The sequence below is a fragment of the Mirounga leonina genome, unplaced genomic scaffold (genome assembly GCF_011800145.1).
Source record: "Mirounga leonina isolate KUSES-001 unplaced genomic scaffold, KU_Mleo_1.0 Mir_177, whole genome shotgun sequence".
NCBI lineage: Eukaryota > Metazoa > Chordata > Mammalia > Carnivora > Phocidae > Mirounga > Mirounga leonina.
Genome location: NW_023270459.1, coordinates 6,309,422 through 6,330,412, shown reverse-complemented (window position 1 = coordinate 6,330,412; position 20,991 = coordinate 6,309,422). Strand labels below are relative to the sequence as shown.

At 47.1% G+C, this 20,991-nt stretch overlaps 1 protein-coding gene and 1 non-coding gene across 2 annotated transcripts in view; both read left to right on the top strand.

Moving 5' to 3' along the window:
- WDR88 (WD repeat domain 88) overlaps window positions 1–17,478 on the top strand; it is a 45,531-nt gene extending 28,053 nt beyond the window's left edge. The window contains exons 7-11 of the mRNA XM_035023585.1: window positions 2,499–2,686; window positions 4,406–4,488; window positions 6,431–6,499; window positions 15,091–15,183; window positions 17,305–17,478. Of these exons, the coding sequence (XP_034879476.1) occupies window positions 2,499–2,686; window positions 4,406–4,488; window positions 6,431–6,499; window positions 15,091–15,183; window positions 17,305–17,478 (607 nt within the window). The remainder of the gene's footprint in view (window positions 1–2,498; window positions 2,687–4,405; window positions 4,489–6,430; window positions 6,500–15,090; window positions 15,184–17,304) is intronic.
- Window positions 17,479–19,375: 1,897 nt separating this feature from the next.
- TRNAT-AGU lies at window positions 19,376–19,449 on the top strand. The gene has a single exon. It is a non-coding gene; the product is annotated as a tRNA-Thr (tRNA).
- The last annotated feature ends 1,542 nt before the right edge of the window (window positions 19,450–20,991 follow it).

Genomic DNA, 20,991 nt, shown 5'->3' with positions numbered 1-20,991 from the left:
GGCTGTTTAATTTATATTGTCTGTCTCCATATTCACTGATTCTTTTCTCTGTCCTTTTCATTGAATTTTTAATTTTGGATATTCTATTTTTCAGTTCTAAAGTTTCACATCTTCGATTTCTTGGCAGAGGCTTTCTATCTTTTCACTTGCTTCAAGCATGATTATAATTGTCCATAGAAGCATTTTTATGGTGGCTGCTTAAAAATCCTTGTCAGATAATTCTGTCTGTGTCATCTCAGTGTTGGGCATCTGTTGGTTACCTTCTCATTCACAATGAGATATTCCTGGCTCTTAGTATGATGAGTGATTTCCCTTTGTGTTGTGGACGTTGTGTGTATTAATTATACTAGAAAACTCTCAGTCTTAAAATCTTGTTCTAGCAGCCCACCTCAGTAGAGCCTGGCAAGCATGGCAGTCTAGGCTCCCCTCTTGGCCCTTGCTGACAAGGGTGGGGATGGGATGCAGGTTTTCCTGAGATGTTTGGCTGGAATAAGTTGGGTCGTGTCTACAAGTTTTCCATCTTGTTAGGCTATCCATTTGGCTAGAAAGAACAGGCTTTTCTTGAGGGCCTTTTTTCTGGTCCCCATTGTTTCCTGGGTTATAGGCTTTTCCAGTATTCAGTACAGGAGATATGAAGAAAAATAAAACCCCAGGGACGCACAGCACACCATTCTTGGGTCCCAAGATGTCATGCTGGTCTGCATTCTTGTCTCCATCTTTCCTAGTCTCCTCTTTGCTTTATAAATGCCCAGGATTGTGAGCTGTACTTAGCAGAAGAAATCAGGAGAAGTGCATCGATTCTATCCTATCCAGAAGCAAGGGCAACATAAGCACTTTCCCCACACTTTTGTTAAGTACAACCATCTTTTATGAGAAGTGGAATTTATTTGAAATGAGAGCCCCATCCTGGAAAATAGAGATAGCCCTGGTTTAAATCCCAACAACAGTGTTTGGATTCTGAGGAAGGCTTTTTATCCACCTCCAGTATATGCTGGGATGGCTCTTAGCCTAACGGCCACAGGGATTTGGAAAGTTTTACCCTGGATACCCCTGGGAAGTTGACATTTCTTCTCCTTTGCTCTTACTCAGTCTGTGCATTACGAAGAACTGAAACAGAGTGCAAAACTCTGGCCTGAGCTCTAGAAAAAACAGTTTTGTCCGAGCTTTCCTTCAAGTAAAATGACTGATTTTATGATCCAGCCTACTCAGAGATGCTCATCTATGTTTATAGGTTTCTCTTGAAAACTGTTTATAACAGAAGATGAGGTTCATGGGGAAAATACTTTGAGGATCACTAAGAAAACAAAAACAGCACAATTCTGACAGATTTTTTTTCTTTTTTTAAAAAAAGACATACAAAAGTTGAGAATGGAGAACTCAAAACTTAATTAAATGCACAGCATTCAAATATGCTTTAATGATACTGAAGACAGATGAAGAGAGAGGGAGTAGTTGGGAGGGGAAGTGGGAGGAGGTGGTAAGAGAGGGGTGGGGAACGAGGGGCCTCCACATCTCAGAGAAAAAGGAGGTGGAGGGTGAGCAGGAGAAACCCACTTTGTAAGTGTGATCCAGTACGAGACCTGAAGGGCTGTTATTCTATTGACCACCACTAACAGATTTTCTGATGCTCTTTTTCCTCAAGTCTCAGGTAGCTCTAAATAGTGCAGTCGTTCTCAACCAGGGGCAATTTTGTCCCCCAGTGGACAATTTGCCAATGTCTGGAGACATTTTTAATTGTCACAGCTGGATGTAGGGCTACTGGCATCTAGTGGATAGAGCCCAGGGATGCTGTTCAACATCTTACAATGTATGGGACAACCCCCTACCCAAAGAATTGTGGATAGCACAGAATGTCCGTATTGCCATGGTTGAGAAATCCTGGAATAGTGTGGCATAGTCAGAGCAATTAAGATCTGGATCATGGTAATATATATACAATGGAATCTTACGCAGCCATCAAAAAGAACGAAATCTTGCCATTTGCAATGACATGGCTAGAGCTAGAGTGTATTATGCTAAGTGAAATAAGTCAGTCAGAGAAAGACAAATACCATATGATTTCACTCATATGTGGAATTTAGGAAGCAAAACAGATGAACATAGGGGAAGAGGGGAAAAAGAGAGAGAAAGAGGGAAGCAAACCATAAGAGACTCTTAACAAACTGAAGGTTGATGGAGGAAGGTGGGTGGGGGATGGGCTAAATGGGTATGGGCATTAAGGAGGGCACTTGTTGTGTTGAGCACTGGGTGTTGTATGTAAGTGATGAATCACTAGATTCTACTCCTGAAACCAATATTACACTATATGTTAACTAACTAGAATTTAAATAAAAATTTGGGGAAAAAAAAAAAAGATCTGGACCATGGTAGGCAGTGATCAGAGGACTGATGTCCATTAAGTCACAGGGGATCAGCTCCAGGGCCCCTCATCTTAGCTGTGTCCTCAGATCCTCCAGGCATGAAATGCTAATGTGCACACCCTTCCATCTGTGTTTCAGGGCACATTCCAGTGCAATTTCAAACTGCTGTTTTACCTTCAGTGGCCATTTCCTGTGTACAAGCTCTTGGGATAAAACCTTAAAAATATGGAACGTCCATACAGGCGAGTTTCGGAACTGTGGAGCCTGTGTGACTCTGATGAAGGGCCATGAAGGTTCTGTGAGCTCCTGCCACTTTTCCAGAGACAGTGAGTAATTAACATATAGAAAGACTTCACACCTATGGGAGTGCTGGGGCAGATCTCCTCGTGTTCTATTCCCACGGACTTGCCGTAGTATAGAGAGGCAATTTCTCATGATGCCAATGGTGAGGGTGGATTTATTTTCTATGAGAACACAAAAGCCAAGAGGGACATTCATAGGCATTAGTTTGCAAGTAGTGGAGACTCAGCTTAATGTGGCTTAGCAGCCAAAGATATATATTAACCCCTGTAATGGGGAAGTCCAAGAGCTGATCTCACTTCGGGTGTGGCTGGGTCCAGACACTCAGACTGTGCTTTCGGGGAGCCAGTCCTAGAGAAAGAGAGACCCTTCTTTTAGATGGTACCAGCGCAAGTCCCAGGAAAGTCTTTCATTGGCTCAGCTTAGGACACATCCCCATCTCTGAACCAACACTTTAGCGGGGGATGAAAGGCTCTGATTGGCTAGGTTTGAGTGACTCACCCACCTCCCTGAGCTAGAGGTCGGAGTCAGTACCCTCCAGCCAGAAGGAATGAGAGTATTGTATGGGGTGTTTCCCCATGGGAAATTGGGGTGTTGTTGACAAATGAAGGGTCACGGATGCCAGCAGGGGTGATGACAGGAAGCGGCCTCAGGGCACTAGCCGCAGTGAGGGAAGTGACGCCTCCTGACACCCAGGAGCCAATGGCTTTACTCTCCATTCTCGTGGGAAGTGGGGTTCGCTCTGTGTGTGGTTCAGGGGCCCCCAGCTAGTACAGAAGCAATCAGAGCCTGGCTTGCGAAATGCTAGGGTGTTTTTGAACAACTCTTCCTCTTCACAAGCAGTCTCTGTGAGTTAAAGCCCATTATGAGTCATCCCACTGGTTTCTGTCCTTGTATTTTTGGGGTTCAGAGTTGCCTACAGTCAATCATCACTATTCACACATTCCACATTTGTTGGGTAAAATTTATTCGTAACCCTAAAATCAATACTTGTGGCATTTTTGTCATGAGGCACGGGGTGGGGACATGCGCAGGGCAGTGAAGACTGTGAGTTAGCCTATGCACACACTCCCAGCTGCATTTGAACAAGGCGACCCTCTGCCTTCTTGTTTCAGCTCTCTTATTGGCAAGTGTCCATTTCGCAGTCCCTTTAGTGCCCAGTTATTTTTGCATGTTGTGGTTTTGGTTGGTGATTTTGCTGTTTAAAGGGCCCCAAGCACAGGGCTGAAGTGCTTGCTGTCCAGTGTTCCTCAGTGCGAGAAGTCGGTGACTCGCCTTACAGGGAAAACACGGGTGTTGGATAAGCTTGGTTCAGGCATGAGCTCTAGCACTGATGGCCATGAATGTAATGTTAATGAATAAACACTATGTATCAACTAAAGTGTGTTTCAGCAGAAACAGACCTAAAACAAGGTTACGTACTGATCGGTTAATGAAGTGTTACGACCAGAGAGGCTCCTAGGAACCTAACCCTATATATCCCCTAGGAGGAATTGTTCACCATTGACTAATTCAGGGTCTGTGATGGCTTTACAGAACGTAACTGCCATGAATAATGAGAATGGACTGTAACTGGCTGCGGGTCATGGAGCCACCCCAGGAAGGGGTTTGAGGATCCTTGGAGTGAACCATGGTAGCACCTCACAAGTGTAACCTCAGCCCGCTTTGACCTTGCTGAAGGAGGAAGCAGTTGGCAGGGAAAGATGACCCCCCACCCCCTGAAACTTTATCATTTTGTGTTGTAGCCTCTTTTCTCGTGTCTGGAGGGTTCGACAGGACTGTGGCTATCTGGGATGTAGGAGAAGGCTACCGGAAGCTCTCCCTGAAGGTACCGATGTCAGCATCAGATAGAGGGTCAATGCTGGGTGCTGGTGCTGGGGATACAGCAGTGGGTGAGACAGACCTAGATGTCCTCACTGGAGCCGACACCTCTGTGGAGAAGAACAGACAAGAAACCAACAAGCAAATCATCGACCGTGATGAGTGAAACAGAAACCAGAACAGGGTGATGTGAAAGAAATAGACCCCAAGGACTAATCCACGGTGGGTGGGCAGGGAGGGCTTGTTGGAGAAGGTGGCATCTGAGCTGAGAACTTGAAGGCAAGGAAAGCCTGGGTGAATGAGGATCTGGGGGAAGGGCATTCTACGCAGAGGAAACAGCAAATGCAAAAACTCAGAGGTGGAAAAGTGTCTAAGAACAGCAGAAATTACTCTACAGAAAGATGAATACCACAATGAGGCATACACAGAAAGCTATAGGCTCCAAAATGGTGGGGTTCTTTTTTTTTTTTCTTTTAAAGATTTTATTTATTTATTTGACAGAGAGAGAGATAGTGAGAGCAGGAACACAAGCAGGGGGAGTGGGAGAGCGAGAAGCAGGCTTCCCGTGGAGCAGGGAGCCCGATGGGGGGCTCGATCCCAGGGCCCTGGGATCATGACCTGAGCTGAAGGCAGGCGCTTAACCGACTGAGCCACCCAGGCGCCCCCAAAATGGTGGGTTTCTGAGCGCTTTTGCCTACAAGTTAGAGGAGACTCAATTCAAAGTGGCTTTATAATGAGGGGATGGATTGACCCAACTTGGCCGGAATCCAGAGAGGTTAGGCAGTCTCAGGACTGGCTACAGCAGCGCCTCTGAACCAAGTGCCCCCTTCCCCAAGATTTCTGCAGCCTCCCTGGTCCTGTGATCTCACGGTTTGGCGGTGAATGCTTGCATCCCCGGCTCTTGGTCCCTCTGTTCCCTGTGGCCCGAGCGTAGACTTGCCCCCCCACCCCTTGATCACCACAACATTCAGGCTCCGGGGGCTGGGCTACCTGGAGGGCTCTTCGCAAGGGTTTTGGGGGAGGCCAAGGGAGGTTACATCACAGCAAATAAACAGCTTACAACTGAGTGTTCAACCTCCCTGTGTTTAAAAGTCCCTTTGTCCTCTCTCTATTTTCCCCCTCAAGCTCCTCTCCTTTGTTATGCATGGCACTTGACTTCTCTCCTGCTCCCCTTCCTCCTAGCATACCACACTGGCTTGCCTTTGCCTCTTTCCAAAAGGGGAAGGCCAAAGAATGGTCAAGATGCTGACGCAGAGCCCTGACGTCATTAAGTGTCTCTCTCCTCTGAGCTCCTTTTTACCCAAGGAAAATAACCCCCCATTTGCTTAGGCCACTGGGGATAAGTCTGCAGTGATTTGAAGCAAAAGCCCCCTTACCAGGAGGAGCTCGGAGTGGTTAGTTCCCAGAACAGAGAATGCAAACGAAAACCTGCAAGAGGTGCTCTGAGACCAGCTGGGAATATAGTCACTCTTTTTCCATCCTGCTAAAAAACTAGAGTACTATTTTATTTTATTTATTTATTATTTATTTTTAAAGATTTTATTTATTTATTTGAGAGAGAGAGAATGAGAGACAGAGAGCATGAGAGGGAGGAGGGTCAGAGGGAGAAGCAGACTCCCTGCCGAGCAGGTAGCCCGATGCGGGACTCGATCCCGGGACTCGATCCCGGGACTCCAGGATCATGCCCTGAGCCGAAGGCAGTCGCTTAACCAACTGAGCCACCCAGGCGCCCCAACTAGAGTACTATCTTAAAGAGCACAGTGCCATAATGTACACGTGCATCATCCACCTTTACACTTCGTGTCAAATGTCATCGGTGACGTTAGGGAAGCACAATTAGTTACTCTTAAATGCATGCATCACTGGGGTCCTGACTTTGTGCTTTTGTTTTTGTTGTGCTTACCAAGGTTTTTCCTCTAGGTGCTTGTTAAAATTCTATTTTTCTTCAGGGCCACAGTGACTGGGTGACAGACGTTGCCATTAGCAACAACAAGAAATGGGTCCTGTCTGCTTCAAAGGTAAAAGTGGCCAAGCTTTGAGTAACTTACAATCTCTCTCACGTTTGTGAGAATTGGTGTTCATAGAACTGTTACTGTCAAGCTAAATTCCTGGGCTGGCTCAGTCTGAGGCCCCTCCCCCCAGCCCCCACGCCAGGCCATACTCAGTGTAGGGAGCTGGCTGGGAACTCAGGAAGCAGGTCCTTATGTCTGCTCAGGTGGGGAGTTGCCAGGGATTTCTATATCTGCGACCATTGATATTTGAGCTTTGTGGAGCAAGGGCCTGCCCAGACCAGTGAGTGATGGAGCCAACGGGGGGCCTTCGGGGGGAAAGGCGTCAAGCTCACTGGCAAGCAGCAGAGACCACCTTGAGCTCCCAGGTGGGTCTTCCCTCTCTGTGTCACTACATCCTCGAATTCCCATGCCAGTGGCACAGAAGAGCTATCCCGAGGTCTGTCCTTCAGGTGTGAGCACAAGAGAAGTGTGTGTGTGGGGGGTCCCACCTTGCCCCTCCCCCATTGACCTTTATTAAAGCCATGTCATTCTCTAGTCTGGGAGTTTCCAGGTGCATGGGACTGCGGGCAAGACTCGGCCTACCATGACCAACTTGTTAGAGAGCCAACCCAGACTGTCACACCCAGGACCCTGGGATCATGACCCCAGCTGAAGGGAGACGCCCAACCATCTGAGCCACCCAGGCGCCCCAGAGGATATTCTTCTTGTGCCACACTTTAAATGTATGATTTTATGGCAGGCCCACATTTTAAGTATCGTCTATAGAGGCGACAATGATAACAGCCATCTTGGAGGACACCTTCTTCCATTTCTACAATGTCATCATTTTTATAAAGTGCTTCTACACTTTTTGAGGAAGGGGCAGGGCGACTAAAAACTTGTATCAAGAGAGACCTCAGAGGCGCCTCCTGGGTGGCTCAGTTGGGTAAGCGTCCGACTCTTGGTTTTGGCTCAGGTTTTGGGATTGAGCCCTGAGTCAGGCTCCGTGCTCAGTGGGGAGTCTGCTTAAGATTTGCTCTTTCCGGGATGCCTGGGTGGCTCAGTCGGTTAAGCCGCTGCCTTCAGCTCAGGTCACGATCCCAGTGTCCTGGGATTGAGTCCCACATCAGGCTCCTTGCTCGGCAGGGAGCCTGCTTCTCCCTCTGCCTGCCTCTCCCCCTGCTTGTGTTCTGTCTGTCTCTCTGACAAGTAAATAAAATCTTAAAAAAAAAAAAAAAAAAAAAGATTTGCTCTTTCCCTCTCCTTCTGCCGACCCCCCTGCTCTTTCTCTCTCTCTCTCAAAAAAAAAAAAAAAAAAAAAGACCCAACATCACAGGTGAGCCAATCACACTGCTTTTTGGAATGTGGTATACATGATGTGCAGGCCATTTAGCGGGTGAGATCTTTTCATTTACTTTGGAAAGAAGTTAATAGGCTGAATGGAATTTTCCAGAATTTACATTTGCATTGTCTGCTGAATATGTAGATAGATGAGCAACGTCTAGTTTGTATTCGGATAAGATGTCAACATGCTTTTATGTTTTCTGCATTTTCACTAAAATCTTCACAGAAATCAAGAAGATTTGAAACTCCCAACTTTTGAATCAAAGTATTTAAGGGCTAGGTTGCGGGGATTTGGCAAATCACTTGATATACTGTGGAAAGTGATTGTTGGTGGCCTCTGACAGCTCCACACAGCAAGGGGTCAACACGGATGTAATCACTTTCCCCTTTTGTTCTCCCACATGGCATTTACTTGAATTTAGTTGTGCCTGCTGATTCAGGAAATGTAACATTACTCAGTGTGTTAGTTTCTTTCTTTTTTTTTTTTTAAAGATTTTATTTATTTATTTGAGACAGAGAGAATGAGAGAGAGAGAGCACATGAGAGGGGGGAGGGTCCGAGGGAGAAGCAGACTCCCTGCCGAGCAGGGAGCCCGATGCGGGACTCGATCCTGGGACTCCAGGATCATGACCTGAGCCGAAGGCAGTCGCTTAACCAACTGAGCCACCCAGGCGCCCCTTCCTCAGTGTGTTAGTTTCTTATTGCTGCTATAATAAATCACCATACACTTTACCCCTTACACAACAAGAACTGAATATCTTACAGTTCGGTGAGACAGAAGTATGACACGGTCTTGCTGGGCTAAAATCAAGGCATCCACAGGACTGTATTCCTTTCTGTAGGCTCCAGGGAATAGTCCATTTCCTTACCCTTTCTAGAAGCCACCCACATTCCTTGGCTTGTGCATCTTCTTGCATCTTCAAAGCCAACAACATTGTATCTCTCTGTGCCTTTCTTCTATAGTCACATATTCCTCTCACTGTGTTGTCCACTTTTAAGGACATTTGTCACTATGTCTAGCCTGTCTGGGTAACCCAGAACAACCTCCTTATTGTAAGATCAGCTGATCAGTGAACTTAATTCCATCTGCAACCTTAATTCCCCTTTGTTATGTCACCTAACATATTCACAGGTTCTGGGGATTAGGGTGAGGACTTCTGGGGGGTGGGCATTGTTCTGCTGACTACACTCCATTCCATAAAAACAATTAAAGGAATGATATGATAATGGGTGATCATTTGAGCAGTATTCCCAAACTAATTCATCAGTTACTATTGCCTCAGGAGTACTGGTGTCTTTTTTAAAAAATAGATTTTATTGTTTAGAGCAGTTTTAGATATACAGAAAGTTGGGCTATTAGTACAGAGAGTTCCCATATATTCCGTTCCCCTCCCTAGTTTCCACTATGGGTGGCTCAGTCGTTAAGCGTCTGCCTTGGGCTCAGGTCATGATCCCAGGGTCCTGGGATCGAGTCCCACATCGGGCTCCCTGCTCGGCAGGAAGCCTGCTCTCCCTCTCTCACTCCCCCTGCTTGTGTTCCTGCTCTCACTATCTCTCTCTGTCAAATAAATAAATAAAATCTTAAAAAAAAAAATAATGTCTTGCATTGAGTGTGGTATATTTGATAAAACTGAAGAACCAATATTGATACGTTATTATTAACTAAAGTCCATAGTTTACATTTCACTCTTTATGTTGTATGGGTCTTGCCAAATGCATGTAATGTATCCACCATGACAGTTTCAAATAATAGTTTCAGTCCCTAAAAATTCCCTGTGCTCCATCTATTCATCCCTCCCCTTCATCCCCAGAACCCCTGGCGACTTTTTACTGTCTATAGTTTTGTCTTTTCCAGAATGCCATATAGTCGGATGCATGCAGTCTGTGGCCTTTGCAGACCGGCTTCCTTCACTTAGCAATATGCATTGAAGGGTCCTCCCTGTCTCCTCATGACTTGACAGCTCATTTTTAAAAATCACTGAATAATATTCCACTGTCTGGTATACCACAGTTTGTTTTTCCCTTCTCTTAATTGAGGGACATCTTGATGGTTTCCAGTTTTGGGTAATTATGAATAAAGCTGCCATAAACATCTGTATGTGGGTTTTTGTGTAGCCATGAGTTTTCAAGACATTTGGGTAGATACCAAGGAGTGTGATTGCTGGATCACATGGTAAGACTATGTTTAGCTTTGTAAGAAACTGTCAAAGTGTCCTTTTTTTCTCTTTAACAGTTTCATTAAGATATAATCCACTTACCATACAATTCACACATTTAAAATGTACAATTCAATGGCTTTTCTTCCCCCCCTCCCAGTGGCTTTTTTTATTTACACAGAATTGTGCATTCATCCCCACAATCAATTTTAGAACACATCACGCCCCACAGAAAGCCCGCACCACTTAGCCATCACCTCCAATCTCCCTATCCCTCCCAGCCCTAGGCAACCTCTAATCTACTTTTCTTTTTAATAGACTGTGTTTTTATTTTTCTATTTTTTAAAGATATTTATTTATTTATTATTAGTTTCATAGGTACTAATAATACTTATGGTTACTTTCATCAGTTGCATATAACACCCAGTGCTCATTCCATCACGTGCCCTCCTTAATGCCCATCACTCAGTTACCCCATGCCCTCCCCCGCCCCAAAAATCCTCAGTTTTGTTTCCTATAGTTAGGAGTCTCCTATGGTTTGTCTCCCTCTTTGATTTCATCTTATTTTTCCTTCCCTTCCCCTATGTTCATCTGTTTTGTTTCTTAAATTCCACATATGAGTAAAATCATATGATAATGTCTTCCTCTGACTGACTTATTTCACTTAGCATGATAACCTCTCATTCCATACACGTCATTGCAAATGGCAAGATTTCATTCTTTTTGATGCCTGAGTAATATTTATTTATTTGAGAGAGAGAGAGAGAGCACGAGTGAGGGGAGGGGCAGAAGGAGAGGGAGAGAGAATCCCAAGCAGGCGCCGTGCTGAGCTCGGAGCCCGACAGGGGACTAGATCTCATGACTCTGAGATCATGACCTGAGCAGAAATCAAGAGTCAGACGCTTAACCAAGTGAGCCACCCAGGCACCCCTTGTCTGTGTTTTTAGAGCAGTTTTAGGTCTATAGCAAAATTGAGAGGAGGTACAGAGATTTCTCCTATACTCCCTGCTCCCACAAATACATGGCCCTCCCCCATTATCGATGTCTCCCACCAGGTGAGACATTTAGAATAACTGATGAACCTACACTGACACATTATAATCCCTCCCTTCCCAAACCCCTGGAAATCACTGATCTTTTGACTGTCTCCATAGCTTTACCTTTTCCAGAATGTTACATAGTTGGATGCATATAGTATATGGCCTTTTTCAGACTGATTCTTTCACTTAGTAATATGCATTTAAGGTTCTTCTAAGGTTCTTCTTTTCATGGCTTAATAGCTCATTTCTTTTTAGCGCCAAATAATAGTCTACTGTCTGGTTGTACCACAGTTTATCCATTCATCTACTGAAAGACATCTTGGTTGCTTCTACCTTTTGGCAGTTATGAATAAAGTTGCTATAAACATCCTTGTGGAGGTTTTTGTGTGGACCTAAGTTTTAAATTCCCTTAGATAAATATCAAGGAGTTTGATTGCTAGATTGTATGGTAAGAGTATGTTTAGTTTTGCAGGAAAGCCACCAGGTGCTGTACCATCAGCAGTGAATGAGAGTTCCTGTTGCTCCCCGTCCTCATTAGCATTGTTGTTGTTTATGTTCCAGATTTTGGCCATTATAATAGGTGCATAGTGGTACCTTTTTGTTACTTTAGTTTGCAAATCCCTGATGACATGTGATGTGGAACATCTTTCACATGTGTATTTGCCATCTGTGTGCCTTTTTTGGTGGGGGCCTGTTAAGATCTTTGGTCCATTTTTTTAACTGGGTTGTTTTCTTATTTTTAAATGTTAAGAGTTCTTTATAGATTTTTGATAATAGCCTTTATCAGATATGTCTTTTGCAAATATTATCTCTTTCCCAGTATTTCCCAATATTTTGCAAATATTTCTTCTTTCCCAATCTGTATACCTTTTCTTTCCTTTTTCGGTCTTACTGTGTTGGCTAGGAAAACTAATCTATTTTTGTTTTAGTTTTTTTTTTAAAGGTTTTATTTATTTGAGAGAGAGAGAGCATGCACGAGTGGGGGGCGGGGGCAGAGTGAGAGAGAGAAGCAGACTCCCTGCTAAGCAGGGAGCCTGATGTGGGTGGGACTCGACCCCAGGACCCTGAGATCATGACCTGAGCTGAAGGCAGATGCCTAACTGACTGAGCCACCCAGGTGTCCCTTGTTTTAGTTTTTATTTATTTATTCTATTAATGTGTCTAATTTTCCTATTGTGGACCTTTCATTTAAATGTAATCATACAATAAATGGCCCTTTGTGACTAGTTTATTTCACTTAGCATAATGTTTTCAAGATTTATTTATGCTGTAACGTGTGTAAGCAAGTACTTAATTTCCTTTAACTGCTGAATCATATTCCATTACCTGGCTATATCCCATTTTATTTATCCATTCTTCAGTTGACAGGACTGGTTCTTTTCACCTTTTGGCTATCATAAATAATACTGGTATGAATGTTTGTGAACAAGTTTTTGTTTGAACACCTGTGTTTTATTCTTCTGGGTATGTACCAAGAAGTGGAGCGGCTGGGTCACAACCGTACCTCTGTATGTTTAATCACTCCAGGAACCGCCAGACTGTTTTCCAAAGTGCTGAAGTCTTTCACTTTCCCACCAGTAGGGCAGGACAGTTCCAGTTTCTCCACAGCCTCTCCGGTCTTGTGATTATTTTTTTGATTGTAGTCATCCTGATGGTTGTGAAGTGGTGTCTTGTAGTTTTAATTTGCATTTCCTTGATGGCTAATGATGTCGAGCATCTTTTCATGTGATTACTGGCCATCTGTAGATCTTCACTTTCTTTCTTTCTTTTTTTTTTTTTTTGATCTTCACTTTTCTTGATGCATATCCTTTGAAGCGCAAGTTTTTAACTTTGATGAGATTCAGTTTTTCTATTTTTTTTCTCTTGTTGCCTGTGCTTTTGGTGTTAGATCAAAGAAACCATTGTCTTATCCTGGGTCACCCATATTTACTCCTGTGTATTCTTCTAAAAGTTTCATAGTTTTAGCTCTTGGCACCCTTGTCAAAAATCCACTGACCGGGCGACTGGGTGGCTCAGATGGTTAAGCGTCTGCCTTCAGCTCAGGTCATAATCTCAGGGTCCTGGGATGGAGTCCCTCATCGGGCTCTCTGCTCCTTGGGAGCCTGCTTCTCCCTCTGCCTCTCTCTCTCTCTCTGTCTCTCATGAATAAATAAAATCTTTAAAAAAAAAAAAAATCCACTGTCCGTAAATGAGGCTTTATTTTAGTTTCTCAATTCTGTTGACCTCTGCATCTATCTTATGCCTGTACCACACTTTTTTTTTTTTTTTAAAGATTTTATTTATTTATTCTTGAGAGACAGAGGCAAAGAGAGAAGCAGGCTCCCCGCGGAGTGGGGAACCTGATGCGGGACTCGATCCCAGGACCCTGGGATTACAACCTGAGCCGAAGGCAGACACTTAACCGACTGAGCCACCCAGGCATCCCTGTACCACACTATCTTGATAACTATAGCTTTGTAGTAAGTTTTGAAATAGGGAAGTGTATGTCCTCCAATATCATTGCTCTTGTTCAAGATTATTTCGGCTATTCTGACTCCCTTGAATTTCCATATGTTTCAGATTAGTGTGTTTATTTCTGCAAAGAAGTCATCTGGGATTTTTATAAAGATTGTGTTGAATCTGTAGAACATTTTGTGGATTATTCTAATTTTAGCAATATTAAGTTTTCTGATCCATTGAACATGAGATATCTTTCTATTCATTTACATCTTTGGTTTCTTTCAATAATTTTTTTTCATTTTTGGTCTATAAGTTTTGCACTTCCTTTGTTAAAATTATTACTAAACATTTTCTTCTTTTTGATGCTATTCTAAATGGAATTATTTGATTGCACTTTCAGATTGTTCATTGCAAGTATATAAAAATACAATAGATTTCTGTGTATTGATTTTGTAACCTGCAACCCTGCTGAACTTATATATTAGTTCTAATAGTTTCTTAGTTGATTCTTTAAGATTTCCTATACACAAGGTATATAATCTTCAAATAGAGATAGTTTTACTTTTTTTCCAATCTGGATGGCTTCCATTTCATTTTCTTTCACATTGGTGTCTTTTTGGAATATGAAAAAACTGACTTAGAACTTGCCCGTCTCATACCAGGCTTGTGAGGCTCAGTGTCCGTAGGTACTTTCACATTCTCTTCTCTACCATACCTGATTCCAAATTCTTTTCCTTGTACCCTGCATTATGATGTGTTCTGGTTTTTCACCACGCCACCCCTGCTCCCAGTCTAGTTTTATTTGTCCATCTGTCATTAAACACAGCTGTTTAGCCGTCGCTTCTGGTGATGTCTGGGTCATGGTGGCATTGGTCTTGTAATTATTCTCATTTTCATGATTTGAATTCTTAGAAAACATGATCATAACATTCACAATGTTAAAAATATTACTAGCAATATCTTGAAACACAGCACACCAGGTGCATAGGTAAAATCAAAGGCAGACCATTAACACTTGTGATTACAATGCAGTTACGCTGGATACTTAAATCCCATCAAGTGGAGTGAATCACGGTAATGGATGACCCGTTAGTGGAAACTTACTGTGAACTGCAAGTCATGGAAAACTGACAGCAACTATGGAAGGTGGATCATATATCTATGCATATCCATTTGTCATTAAAAATAGTTTTGCTTTCACTGGTGGTGGGTATTGAGGAGGGCACATTCTGCATGGAGCACTGGGTGTTGTGCACAAACAATGAATCATGGAACCCTTCATCTAAAACTAATGATATAATGTATGGGGATTAACATAAGAATAAAAAAAAATAGTTTTGCTTTCAGCTCCTATTTTGGGGGCCACTGTATGGATTTTGTCCATTCCCCTCAAACTTCCACGTCTATTTTGGAGAAGTGGGACTTTCTGCACCCTGGAATGGGTTTGCTGGGATGTGGGACTTAACGGTACTAAAGTTTGGATGGTCTGGAGAAACCAGGACAGTTGGTCACCCTAATTCTGCTCCTCTGCAGGTTGGGATTCTTCACATTGTAACCTGGATGCAATGTACCCTCCTGGGGCCTCCCAGCTGAAGGGGCCCATCTTGTGACTGCTGGTTTGCTGTTTAACTTGTTTTAGGACAAAACCATGAGGCTATGGAATATTGAAGAAATTGACCAAATTCCTTTGGTAATCGAATACAAAAAGGCCCTGGGCTTAAAGGTGAAACAGGTTGGTATTGGGTAATATTAAGCTCAATGAAGGCTTTCCTTAGTGTCCTCCACAAATGAATTTATTCTTTGAACCAACATTTATTGGGCAACGGGATGAAACCACAGACAAACAAATTGAAATTCTTGCCCTGAGGGAACTTATGTTCTAAAAGAGGAGACCATGCTTCTTTATTAGAATCACGAAAAATATGTTGTACATCACATGCCAATAAATAATTTGGAGAAAAATAACATAGGCAAGGGGAATGGATGGGAACGCTAGAGACTATTTATTTGAGAAAGAGAGAAAGGGCACATATAGGTGGGGCAGGGGCAGAGGGAGGGATCTGACTCAAGCAGACTCCCAGCTCAGCAGGGAGCTGAACGTGGGGCTCGATCCCAGGACCCTGAGATCATGACCTGAGCCGAAATCAAGAGTCAGCCACTCAACCCACTGAGCCACTCAGGTGCCCCTGCTGGTCACACTTCAAAGGGTGGCCAGGATAGGTCTCACTGAGAAGGTTAACATTTGTTAAAGACCTGAGGTGGTGAGGGAGTGAGCTGTGCAGATGTTTAGGGGAAGGACTTCCCAGCAGCGGGCAGAGCCAGTGTGGAGACTCTGAGGCAGGAGCGAGCCTGGAGTGTTTGAGGAGTGAAATGAGTCAGAGGAGCATGGCTAGGCACACAGCTGGACATGGCATTAGCCGCCTACGCTTCAGCAGCAGACCCCTTGGCCAGGCCCCCAGTGCCTTCCCATGGAAGGGGCTTAGGGGCCTGTTTTTCTCTAGCAGAGGATGGTGGTAGTAGGGTGGACACTTGACCAGGTGTCGCCAGGGCTGGCCACAGAGTCTATCCCTGGGTACTGCAGGCCCAGTCCCTATGAGGGAGCCTTGCAGTACAAACGCTTGGCTGCACCTTGAGAGGCTTGAGGAGTCTATGCTGGGTCCTCTGAGTCCTCCCTCCCTGGAGCCACCTAGGCTCGTCTCCTCTTAGAAGGCCCCGCTGGGAGCCACTGCTGGGAATGGCTGATATGGAGCAGCACTGCAGGGCAGGGAGATGAGGGGTGGGATCGACATGGACCTTGTCTTTGTGCCTCTGTGGCCATGTTGGCCCTTGGGCCCTAGAGGCTGACTAGCTACAGAGCAGTGCTTGCCCGTGTCCTCCACCTGCCACCTGGGACACGGCCCCCAGGAGCCTCTGAGCCCTGCCATTTTGGGGTTGAGCCACGGGAAATTATGCTACAGAATAAGGTAGGTAAAGGACTGAACGTCTCTCTTACAAAACAAAGAAAAGAAAGAGACGTACTTGAAGCTGTTCCCAAGATGAGCCCTCTGTGTTTGTCTTGCTCAAAATCAATGTAAGAATCCTCAGAAGCGAGAGTTTTCCAGAGGGCCTGCCCTGGGTGGGGTGTGGATGCCTCTCCCGCAGGCCTTAGTGCCCTGAGTGGGCAAAGGTGGCAAAGCGCAGGGGCTTGGCGTGCCCGGGCAGGGCCATGCCATCTTGCAGGGGGATGGTGCCATGGCGGGCATCCCCGAGACCCCTGCCCATGGCCTGACGGCCCGGCCCGTGGTGTTGCTCACTCGTGTGCGGGAAGCAGACATGGCGGCTGAGCTCTGCCACTGTATCCACTGTTCTCGGTGGGCCTTGGCCAGAAACAGGCTGAGATGGCAGAGGAGGAGGCTCAGCACCTTCTTCAGCTGGTAAAATCACTGCTTTGTTTAGAAATCTCGCCTACTTCTCATGGTTCTGTAAGTTAGGTCCCCAGGATGTCAGGGAGTTAGGATAGCTCTGAGGCCCCACAGTTGTGCTCTGCCAAGGGCAGAGGATGGGGTTAGATGCCCACCTCCTGTCCTCTCCAGTCAAGTGGCTGGCGACTCCTGCCCCTAGGACTCCCGTACCAGGGCATGGGTTGGTCGTACCTGCATAGCTTCTGCGGGGGAAGAGAGGGAGAAGCCCGTGTGCATTCTCTCTCAGCGGCCTGCAATGTCCCCCCTTGTGGGCGCAGAGAGCAGAGAGAGGCGAGGCAGCTCCTACCTTGGCCCAGCCCGAGGGGGGTGGAGCTGGTGTGAGAATTCTACCTGGATGCCTCGGTCCTCTCTGACCAGCACTTGCTTTTCTCTCTTAAAATATTGCATGTCAGTGTGAAGTATGTGACAGGCCTTTCTCCATCTACGAAAGTGACATCTTTTCTGAAACAGTCACCCAATGTGTGTTCTGCCGGATGGATGCCAAAGACTTGTCAACAGAGGCCCCATCATTATCAGGAGGGGAAGACTCACTGTCACAGGACGGCAGCCCGGGCGCAGATGACTGATGGCCATTGGGCTTGCTGACTGACTTGAGCACGTCACCTGTGACGCACGTTTTTCTCTAGGGCTGGACCCTGGCCGGGAGCGCATGTCAGACTGGGGCAAGGGCACGGCCTCAGCTCCACAGCACCCTTGGGGATCAAACACTGTTTTTAGTTTTCATGCAAAATAAATCTAGATTCCTTTAGAAAACAAGTGGGCATGTGAATTCTAGAAGCGTTTTGGCTACTTCTAAGCTTTCTGTCTTGGTGTTCATTCTGTCTCCTTTTAGGATCACATTCTGGACTCTGCTGTTGCCCTGTGGGGCAGCCAGGCCAGCACCCGCAGCTCCTGAGCAAAGCTTTGTCAAATGAATAGGAAGATGTGTGGGGACCCCTCTGCAGAGGAGGCTGTTGTGTGGCAGGGCCCTGTGGGTGCCTCCCTGGCTAATGCTCCCAGATGGCCATCGACCCAGTGCAGGGGGAGGTCTGGATTGCCATCACAGAATGTTTCATGCTCTCCACCCCAGACTTTTCCATTTCCAGAATGCCCACGCAGATGTACAGCCCTCTTCCTGCTTCCACAGTGCACCACACACTCCATCAATCAGTTACTTCGGAAGGCACAAAGGTTTCAGTTCACAGACAGCAAGGGCTCCCTTTCCCATCTGGTATGGCTCCCGTGATTTCTGTCAATCATGAGTATTACCCTTGGTTTCTTTTAAAAAACTTAATTCCGGGCCTGATTTATTTAGGGTCATTTGACTGGCATCCGAGATCTCTGGAGAACCATAAGCCGGTGGCCATTATTTGGGCAGGTCCTGGGCTCGGTGCTGCCCTCCTCAGTCATAACCCCGGTGACTGGTCCGACTGGAGCTGGCTGTTCGGGATGTCTCCATTTAGTCACATCAATGATGTACGAACATGCCAGAGCTCCGCTCTGCGCCGTCCCAGCAACTGGGCTGTCTTTCAAAGAGAAGTCCTATCGCTAAGCGGTCCCCCCCGCCCCCTGCTGTGGGGCACGGCCGCGCCGCAGGTGCCAACAGCGCTCCACTGATGGGCACATAGGTTGTTTCTCGGGCTTTGCTATTACAGGTAATACCGGAGTGACTCTTCCTGTGCCTACGTACTTGCAGGGACTTACATTTCTGTGGATGAGGCTCTCCCACCGGAGGCACCGCTGGGTGAACCGGGTGAGCAGTGTTTGGTTTTGTTGTTGCTCGCAGGCCCCTCTAGCAAGTGTCGGGACAAGGAGGCTGCGCTGTCCGGGAAAGGAGACCCAGAAGCAGGAGGCGGGAAGCTGGGGTGGGGAGGGCCCCGCTTGCTCCCGCAGCACAAACCTCCCCACGTGCGGCGTCGGGACCCCCTCGAAGCTCCCGATCCCCATGGCCAGCTCAGGCGCCCGCGGTGCCCCCGGCCTCGCCCCCCGGCTCAGGGTCGGCGGGAGAAGCGGTACGGTGGAAGGTCCGGTCTCCGAGCGCGGCCCCGGAGCGCCGCCGCCTCCCGGGCTGAAGGCGCCGGTGCGATGGCTGCGCTGCGTGCTCACCGCGGAGCCACGGCGGGGTGTGCGGCCCGACCGGACACCCGGGGCTCGGCCTCGCCGGGCGGCCTGGGGGGGCTCCTGCACCAGGTCTGGAGGGCAGAAGGCCCGACTTCGCGCGGGCATCCCCCAAACACCGGGCCACCGCGGCTCCGCGCCTGGGGGCAGACACCACAGAGACCGGGAAGACCAGCCCGCCGGGGCCTCGCGCACCACTCGCTCCCGGAGCTTCCGGCTTTCGCATCCGACCCCTTGGCTTCAGCCGTGGGTATGAACCGGACCAGGCACCACGCATGCGCCTGCTGCCGAGAAACTCGCGCGCATGCGCACGGCCGATGGACTAAATGATGATGGGGAGCAGATTCTCGCGGTATTCCTGCGGGCGGCGCCGTGGCTTAGTTGGTTAAAGCGCCTGTCTAGTAAACAGGAGATCCTGGGTTCGAATCCCAGCGGTGCCTCAACCGAGCGTCCCGGCTCTCTTTTTACCGGTGCACGCACATTTTTGCTCCGCTGCCCTACCCAGCCCCTCCTCACTTTGGTTGTGTGAAGGTGAGTCTGAGAAGCCAGTTTCGCCCGCCCTCTGTCGCGGCGGGGTCCTTCCCCCGGGTCTCGGTGGGCGGTGGCGTCCGCGGCCGGGACGAGCGAGGACTAGCGTTCCCCGCTGCTGCGTGGGGCAGGGCAAGCGGGGTCCCCTCCGCTCATTCCTCCTCCGAGCTCCATCTCCAGCCGTGCGATCGGTATCACCCATTTCACAGACGCGTCTGGCGAGGTCCAAGTTGAACCCGGCCAGCGTGCCCCTGGGGCTTCGGGAAGGATGAAAACTCGGGGGAGGAGACGGTCACTGGGACCCTTGTGCGAGTCAGAGCCGGTAACCAAGGGGGCCAGGTGGGAAGCACACCCCTGAGGCCCGGGGCTCTGGCTGCTGCACAAATAGAGGGCTGGGTGACCTGGCCCAGAGCAATTGCACCGGAGTCCCTGGGGGTGCAGCGACGCATTGGAATTTTGAACAGTTACCCAGGAACACTCGGGTCAGACTCCACAAAATTCAAGTCAGAAGCAACAGGACAGTCCCAAGGAGCTGTAGAGATGGCAGTTACAGCATCAGGCTGTGTTCCTAAGAGTCAAATTCACCTCCTCCAGAAGCAGCATCTCTCTCTACCTCTCCCATGCGTCTGGGTTTATTGTCTGTTTCTTCTCTTGTTTTGGGGGTCAGTTGCAGTTCCAATGGGCGCATTCTCCCCAATCCAATCAGAGGTGAGTTTAGTGGTAATGGGGCTTGAGTCGTTGTGGGGTGGTTGTTTTTCTTGGCGCATCTTTACTGCTAGCCTGAGGTATACCGGGTCAGTTTTGAGCACTGGCCTATTATTTGGGGGCCAAGGGGAAATTTTGGTTGGGGGTGTAAGTCTGGCTGTGAGGGAGGGTCAGCGGAAGAAAAGCATTTGTGGCCATCAGACATGCATGCAGCAGATGACTTTGAAGCCATTGGGTGAGCAGCCTTAGGCAGTGAACAAAGGCAGGAAAGAGAAATAGGGCCAACGTTAAGCCTACCTCTCCCATTCTTTAAAAATGCCATGCTATTTCTGTCCCAGGGCCTTTGTACTTTCTGTGTCTTGTGCTTGCAATGCTGTTTCCTGGGCCCTTCCTCATTTTCTGGCCTCCATTAAGGGTATCACCTCCTTGGGAAGCCTCCCCTCACCATTCTCTGTACAGGAGTCCTTGCCTGCCCCAGGCCAGCCACCAGTACATTATACTGATTATTTCCTTTAATAGCCTTTTCATAGTCTAAACTAGTCTTATTGTCTATTGCCTGTCTCCTCAAATAAAATTAAGCCCTAAGGCCTAGGGAGCCACATATGCCTATATTTACCTCTGTGCACCCAGCACCTAATGGTGCTTGAAACATGGTAGGCATTTGTGGACACGTGACTTTTAAAAATTGATCATATTATCTTGATTGGATTATGTAATCTGAGGTTTTTGGACAGCTAGCCCGTCTTTTC